Raw genomic sequence first — 8981 nt, 5'->3', positions numbered from 1 at the left:
TAACCCTAACCCTAACCCAACCCTAACCCTAACCCTAACCCTAACCCTAACCCTAACCCTAACCCTAACCCTAACCCTAACCCTAACCCTAACCCTAACCCTAACCCTAACCCTAACCCTAACCCTAACCCTAATCCTAATCCTAATCCTAATCCTAATCCTAATCCTAATCCTAATCCTAATCCTAATCCTAATCCTAATCCTAATCCTAATCCTAATCCTAATCCTAATCCTAATCCTAATCCTAATCCTAATCCTAATCCTAATCCTAATCCTAATCCTAATCCTAATCCTAATCCTAATCCTAATCCTAATCCTAATCCTAATCCTAATCCTAATCCTAATCCTAATCCTAATCCTAATCCTAATCCTAATCCTAATCCTAATCCTAATCCTAATCCTAATCCTAATCCTAATCCTAATCCTAATCCTAATCCCAATCCGATTTCTTTCCTTTTCGGTATGATATATCGACATAATCCTTCATATATATGATTCTTCCATACCGGACCTTCTCTTATCATTCGCTGGTTCGAAAAATGTGGACGGGATCCATGGAATATCCTTTTTCGGACCTCAATCGAAATCGGAATCTTTCTTTTTCTCCTCGAATAATCGTGAATAATTATCGTAATATCATCTTTCCTTTCGACTCCGAACGGTGCTATAAATTTATAATCCATATTGATGAACCATGATATTCTTGATCTGGATTATATATAAATACCTTCATTCAACCGTGATCAATCGAAATATATAATCATCTTGTACGTGATATATATGATGTTTTCGGACATATGATATTCGCAATGGTAATATAATGCGGATCGGATTATGGATATAACGGAAATCATCTGAAAAACGTTGATGGTTGCTCTGATGTCGGTCAACCTCGTGGGGCTGTAAATGCTGGTCTGTGGATCGGTGGGTTCGGGACATATCACCGTCTAAATCCGACTTTCCTCGGTAATCTCCAACAACTACGGTCCCGGTCGATATTGGGTGCATCGGTAATGGATATGCCATTTCTGCATCTGGTGTATAAAACTGTCTTTGAACGCGTGTCACTGCCATGAAATATATATTGTTGTAACGTGTAATCTTGTTGTAACGTGTAATACGGTTATGGGGTTCCTATCTTGCCGGGAACGGCATCCACGAACGAATTATATATCTCGATGGTTGGATATGATGATGAACGGTTAATCAACTCCAATATCCTTTCAATGATGATGGATGGATACTCTGCGGTATGAATTATGACTTGCATTGGTATGATGTTGGATTACTGGAAATATATCATGTGTATCTCTCTCTGGTTGGCACTCTAATGTATGGATCCTTCTATCGGCCATTCTTTATCGATCAATGAACCCAAAATTCGGTCGGTGCACCGGAACCTTTGGATATATGCGATATATGGAATATGGGGGGTGTGGGTTGCTCGCTCTGACTTCCATCTCTTTGGTTACTTCCACGATGTCGGTGATTTTTATGATTTGGATCACATGGACGATATGGATCCCTTCCATGGATTCTGTGGAATGGAAACACGGTATCTCTTGATTAAATAACAATATAATGCTTCTGCACCCGGGGTGTAAAACCGTCATGCTCGTGGGGACCGGGATGTGGGTGCAATCACAAACCGACTCAACCGATAAAACACCTCAATCAATCGGGTCCCTTCCATGCCACTCCATCGGATCTTCTGCCCAAACCATGCATATACGTGGTCGGCATCCTCCACATCCACCTGGTCGTCGCGCATCCATGCATATATCGTCTCCGCACATGCGCCGGGGTTCAAATGCATGATGCTGATCACCGTCGGGATCACCACGTCCGGAAACTGGCATTGTCGTTCGGGAATGACCCGCCATCCACCGTCGGGACGGGCCTCGTATCGCTGGCATATGGCCTGGGGCACCCCGCATGTGAAACAACACGAAAACCGCGCGTATTTGCGCCGCTCCCGCATCTGCCGCGTCATCTGCTCGATGTGACCCTGGACAATGCCCGCCGCGGGTTGGGAACATGCCGTGATGGGATGCATGGACATGGCCACATCCATCGTCTCCATATAACACACCGCACATCGGTGTTGCCACTGCAATAATGTGCTCTCTAATTGATCCACCGCCATGGCCGCCTCCCCACGGATCCGTTGCACCTGCTGGGCCATCGTCTGCTTCTGCTGCTCCTGCGCCATCCATGTGGCCGTCACGTCGGCGGAATGCAATGGGGATGGATGCGAACGGACGCTGCATTGATCACATGGTGCCTCACCGTCCGTACAACCGTCGGGTCTCTCGTATGAATCCAAATACGCATCCAATACCGCCCGTCGACATCTGGTGCCGTGGAAATACTCCCGCATGGCCTGTTTCCCTTCTTCATATCCGGCCTCCCACTGCGACCATCCGCGGGCCTGGAATGGCGTGGGCGCGATGATGATGGCTTCACTGGCCTGCCCATCCCGTCCGGCCCGTCCGCTTTCCTGGCTGTACTCCCGCAACATGCTGGGCACCTCCACGTGGATGACACACCGCACGGTGCGAATATTGATGCCCATGCCCAATGCGTTCGTCGCCACAATCGTCATGCCACTGCGGATGGGGTCCGTCGTCCCCTCGGGATGCGGGGTGAATGCCTGTAATGCGTGCTTCTTTCATGGCCACGGCCATCTTGCCGTGATATGCCAAACAACCCAATCGGGTGGCCAATGCGTCCACGTCGCCGGTCTCGCTCCGATATACGATGATCTGGCCGCCACGGGGATGCCAATGGGCCTCGCGCTGCCGGATGAATGCCACCACCTCGTCCTCATCCACGTCCACGCTCATCGACTCGACCCGATATGCGATGTTGACCCGCGTCGTGTGGGGACTGCGGAATCGTTGCACGACGGTGGGCGTCAACTGCAACCGCTGGAATAATCGAACCTCATCCACGGCCGGCAACGTGGCCGTCAACAACACCACGGGACTGCCGATGGTCATCAACACGTGTAATCCCGCCATCTTCGGTCGAAACTCCTCGCGGCTGTCCAATATCGTGTGGCATTCGTCGATGACGATCCGGTCCAATCGGTTCCGCTCCTGCAATCGACTGATGTACGATCGAAACCCCTTGCTGGTGGCCGATTTCGGCGTCACTAATACGATCCGCGCCGTCTCGGGCGGTCGATGGGAATTCCACGGCACGCATGATATGCCCGCCTGCGCACACTCCCGCTGCATATCCTGCCGTAACGATACCGTCGGCACCACCACGATGCTCGTCCCGGCACGCTCCCACGCCACGGGGACCATGAATATCATGCTCTTCCCACCACCGGTGCCCATCACCCCCAATACCCACGGGGCACTGCCCATGACGGCGTCAATGGCCGCTTTCTGGATCCCCTGGAACTGGGCGCCGGGTCCGACAATCCCTTCCAACAACGGCTGAATGGGCGCCTGTCGCATGGCGTGCCAATGGGCCACGGCACGGGGATCCACCGTGGGAATCCCTCGTGTTCGTTTCATGCCGGCACGATGGACGGGGGGAAATCCCAAAAACCGATGCCATCGCTCACTGGCCTGTCGAAACTGGGCCTTCATGGCCGCCATGGTCCCGGGGGCTTCCTCCACGCCGCGTGCGTATATCATCCCGGCCACGTGGCTTCCATGTCCGGCTTGGATATCAATCACCGCATCGTCGGCCGTCCACCAACACCCATCCTCGTCCTCATCCATCTCCTGTTCTTCCTCCATCGAATCGCTCTCAAACCCGGTCGTGGGACCCAAATATCGCCGGGCAATGGCGATCATGATCTGCCGGCATGCGCTGATGGTCAATGGGACCCCCATGCCAATCTCGGTTTCTCGTTGCATGGCCCGTTTCATCCGTTCGGACGTCCATGTGGTGCCATCCACCTCCTGGGGCGGCCATATAAACCCACTCCGTTCGGGTTGTCCGTACACCATGGTTTCGACGTGGCGTTGGAATGGCATGGCCAACCGTTGGAAATATATAAACAACTCGCCCACGGCCCGGGGCACGTATCGATGGATGATCTTGGGTCGACCCTGGATGTGGTATCCTTTGTGATACGTGGTCATGAATGACACCAACCCGTGCTCGATCAACTGGTTGCGTAATCCGCCAAACGGGGTGTTCTGGTACCGGATGGACATGGCTTCGGGCCCTCGTGCGGGGGCACCGCTGGTCAAATGCATCAACACCAATAAATACTCCTTCATCCGTCCCACGGCTCGCATCCACTGCTGCACTCGACGGGGGCGCCATGCGTGGGTGGCGGATGTGCCGGATGGACGCTCGGCGTGGATGAATGCGCGTCGGAATCCGGGTTCCTGCCATATGCGGTCGTGTAACCACCATGTGTCATCCACGTCCCATGCATTGCGGGGATCCTGGGCAAAATACCACCCGGGTTGATCCTCGACGGCATGGTCCTCCATGGTCTCCCATGCGATGGTTGGCAATCGATGGTCGGTGGGAAACAACAATACGTCCTGCGTCAAATGGTCCCATGCCCGGTTGATAATGCCATGCACCGTCTCCCGCAATTGATCCATGGTAAACCGATGATGCTGGTATGTGATGCGGTCTCCGTGCCATTCAATCAACCCATCCGCCGTGGTGCCGTACCGGATTTTCATGCCGTATGTGCGGGAATCCAACATCCACTTCATCGGGGTGGGTTCCATGGTGGTCATAAATCGCAACATCATCCCGCGTAATGCCACGAAACAATCGGACAATCCGGCATGGGCCTCGCTTTCCTCCCATGCCTGTTGCGCGACTAACATGCGGGCAATCTTGATCATGGCGGACAACTTGGGGGTAAATGCCAACGCCGTCTCCCATCCACCCGACTCCCGGATCCCCATGGCGGCCAACCCGCTGATGATGCCGTTCACGAACTCCTGCCCGTGCTGACCCTGTAATCGATGGTCCAACATGGCGATGCACCATGTCAATATGGCACGATCGACGGCATCCAATGGCTGGTCGGTGGGATCCATCTCCTCGGTGGCATGGACGGGGGAATGGGTGCTCTCGTCCTCGGACATGGCCTGCCGGATCTGGTGGATGGTCTCGCATTGGGTGGCATGGAACTGAAATCGGACGTCGCCGGTACTCACACTGCGCATGATATACCGGATGATCCGTTACCACACCTCGATGTACTGTTCAATGGTGCCGGCCACCATCCGCGCTTGGAACGGGTGTTGGGGCATCTGATCCACCTGTTTCCGGTGCATCTCAAATCGACTGAATATGTTCAACCGCGTCAATGTGGTGCGCTGCGCGACCATGACGATCCGGTGAAATCGCTCGTCAATCTCGGCCAATATGGGCTCTTGTTCGGGATCGGGTCGTTGTAACAATGCCCGTAATGTGCCTCGATCCTCCTCTAACAAATGATCGGCCCATCCCATCCGTTCGACCCATGGGTTGACCTCGCGGGACTCGTGGGGACGGATCCGTTCTCGTTCCGCGGCGTCGATCTGCTGCTCTCGATGGATGATCTCCTGCTTCATCGCCTGCTGCGCCGCATCCCATGATGGGTTTTCTGGATCGGATATGGCGGTGGTGATGGTGGTATGGTCATGTTGGACGGCAAACCGTTGGGATCCACGTCCTTTGGGGATAAACCGTTGGCTGGCTACAATGTTCCATGGCATGTTGGGCTGGGGTTTGGACGGTGCCTTGGAACGGGGTCGTCCTCGGTTCTGGGGGTTTTTCCATCCATGTTCCTGGCGGCAATGGTCGTGGATCCGTCGAATGGTCTCTCCAATCCAATGGCAACCGGGATAACTACACTGATATGTGGGATCCCGCGGTGGGATCAATCCGGGAATGGGCGCAATGGGCTTATGGGGGATCACCAATTCACGGTGATGGCGGATCCGTTCGGGAAACTGCTGGTGATATTGCTGGAATAATATAATGTGCTGTGAATGCCGTTCTCGTATATGCCTCGTGTTCCGTAAATGGGATGGTAACTGACTATCAAATACAACATGCTGGCACAAACAACAAATTACAATCCGATGATGGGGGTCATACTGGAATATCTGGTCAACAATTGGGGGTGCCATGCTTGATTATGATTTACTCCTGGTGAATTGAATGAATATGAATGGCATGAATATGAATATACACGTGGAACGCGTGGGAATACGCGTCGTGGAAATGCTAATATGACCCCTTATGGTGTGGATGAATATCTATATTGGGTATAACGCTTCCGCAAACCACCAACATCAAAAATGAACCCTAATCATTTTCAATCATATACCACTGGTGAACGAATCGCTCAAATTGATTATACTTACATGGACAAGTTGCCCGAAGTCGACATTATATCTGGTCCAAATTTGAGCGGTAACCCTAGTGGTAAATATAGCTGGGGGATAACCGCCAATAAATAAATGGCGGTTATCCAGACTGCCTAGCACCACACTAGTGTTTGTTAGCAAAAATAAATGGCGGTTATATCACCGACATTTAAAATAAGTGTTAGCTGGGGGATAACCGCCAATAAATAAATGGCGGTTATCCAGACTGCCTAGCACCACACTAGTGTTTGTTAGCAAAAATAAATGGCGGTTATATCACCGACATTTAAAATAAGTGTTAGACTGCCTAGCACCACACTAGTGTTTGTTAGCAAAAATAAATGGCGGTTATATCACCGACATTTAAAATAAGTGTTAGCTGGGGGATAACCGCCAATAAATAAATGGCGGTTATCCAGACTGCCTAGCACCACACTAGTGTTTGTTAGCAAAAATAAATGGCGGTTATATCACCGACATTTAAAATAAGTGTTAGCTGGGGGATAACCGCCAATAAATAAATGGCGGTTATCCAGACTGCCTAGCACCACACTAGTGTTTGTTAGCAAAAATAAATGGCGGTTATATCACCGACATTTAAAATAAGTGTTAGTTGGGTTACCCTGCCCTCTCCTACCAAGTTGGGTTACTCTCCCCTTTACGTGCAAGTTGGCTTACCGGCGCACCTGGGTTAAAGTTACTGGCCACTCGCGTTAAAGTTACGGCCCACTCGCGTTAAAGTTACTGGCCACTCGCGTTAAAGTTACGGCGCACCTGCGTTAAAGTTACCACCCACTCGCATTAACCATTTCGGATCGAGTTGGAAGTTGGCTTACTCTGCCCCTTTACCTCCAAGTTGCGTTACCTTTCTCTGTTCTAATAAGTTGCCTTACCCTGCCTTTACGTCTAAGTTGCGTTATCCTACCCTTTATGTGCAAGTTGGCTTACCGGGGCATCTGGGTTAAACTTACCAGCTACTCGCGTTAAAGTTACTGGCCACTTGCGTTAAAGTTACGCGCTACTCGCGTTAAAGTTACTGGCTACTCGTGTCAAAGTTACTGGCCACTTGGCTTAAAGTTATGCTGTACTTGGGTTAAAGTTATGCCGTACTTGGGTTAAAGTTACGCGCTACTCGCGTTAAAGTTACTGGCCACTTGGCTTAAAGTTATGCTGTACTTGGGTTAAAGTTACGCGCTACTCGCGTTAAAGTTACTGGCCACTTGGCTTAAAGTTATGCTGTACTTGCGTTAAAGTTATCGGCCACTTGCTTTAAAGTTATCGGCCACTTGCTTTAAAGTTATGGGGTATCTGTGTTAAACGTACTGGTCACTCACCTGAATCATTTCGAACCGAGTTGGGAGTTGTGTTATCCTGCCCTGGATCTATAACTTGTGTTACGCTGTTAACCCGGAACCGATAATGGGGGTGACCAATCTCTCTACCTACAACGGGCATGATGAAATCCTCCATGTGCAACTCGCCCTACTAAACCCTCTACGTCTAATGTGCCTGATTGAATCTGTTATCTATAACTTTCTGTACCCTGCCTATAATGTGTAACTTGTGTTATCCAATCCTTGATATATAAGTTGTATTACCCTGCGCTGAACCTCCAAGTTGCCTTCCCTGACGTGCAACTCGATATATCTCCGTATATAATATCGACCAAATCGGAATGGGAATATATATACTCTACCTGTCAGTTGGCTTATTGAATCCTTGATGTGTATCTTGGGTTATGGGGTCAATCCTTTGTGTGGAAGTTGGGTTATCCTACTCTTTATGTGCAAGTTGCGTGACTCTACCCTGTATGTGAAACTTGCGTTATCCTACCCTCTTCTAACCCTTGCGTTACCCGGCCCTTTATGTGTAAGTTGGGTTATCCTACCCTTTATGTATAAGTTGGGTTACTCTACTCTTTATGTGCAAGTTGGGTTACTCTACCCTTTACGTGCAAGTTGGGTTATCCTACTCTCTTCTAATCCTTGGCTTACCCAGCCCTTTATATACAAGTTGGATTATCCTACCCTTTACGTGCAAGTTGGATTATCCTACCCTTTACGTGCAAGTTGGGTTACTCTACCCTTTACGTGCAAGTTGGGTTATCCTACTCTCTTCTAATCCTTGCGTTACCCAGCCCTTTATATACAAGTTGGATTATCCTACCCTTTATGTGCAAGTTGGGTTATCTGGCCCTTTACCTACAAGTTGGGCTATTAAAATCCTTTATATGCAAGCTGGATTATGGGGTGTATTTTAATCTATTATCTGAATCCGATCTCTAATCACGATCTGAATCTGATCCCTAACCATAATCTGAATCTGATCCCTAACCATGATCTGAATCCGATCCCTAACCATGATCGGAATCCAATCCCTAACCATGATTGGAATCTAATCCCTAACCATGATCGGAATCCAATCCCTAACCATGATTGGAATCTAATCCCTAACCATGATCTGAATCCAATCCCTAACCATGATCCGAATCCAATCTCAAACCTTCATGTAATAATCTCCATCCTCTATATATTCCTCACTCTTGATCTCTAATATCAATTATATAATGCCGCTCAGTTGCTGGTTGCTATTGCAACTGAAACCCACCACCCGGTATATATATTGCGA

General features: G+C 49.8%; 1 protein-coding gene across 1 annotated transcript; it reads right to left on the bottom strand.

Annotated features, from left to right (window-relative positions):
- Nucleotides 1-1609: 1609 nt before the first annotated feature.
- EYB26_010066 (uncharacterized protein) lies at nucleotides 1610-6113 on the bottom strand (the record flags this gene model as incomplete). The annotated part of the gene is made up of 4 exons (XM_054269311.1): nucleotides 1610-2500; nucleotides 2550-5154; nucleotides 5200-6021; nucleotides 6082-6113. 4 exons carry the CDS (start codon nucleotides 6111-6113, stop codon nucleotides 1610-1612), a joined length of 4350 nt encoding a protein of 1449 aa, XP_054125286.1.
- Between the last annotated feature and the right edge of the window lie 2868 nt (nucleotides 6114-8981).

The sequence above is a fragment of the Talaromyces marneffei genome, chromosome 8 (genome assembly GCF_009556855.1).
Source record: "Talaromyces marneffei chromosome 8, complete sequence".
Lineage (NCBI taxonomy): Eukaryota > Fungi > Ascomycota > Eurotiomycetes > Eurotiales > Trichocomaceae > Talaromyces > Talaromyces marneffei.
Note: the sequence above shows the minus strand (reverse complement) of the source record. Positions and strands in the feature narration are given on the sequence as shown.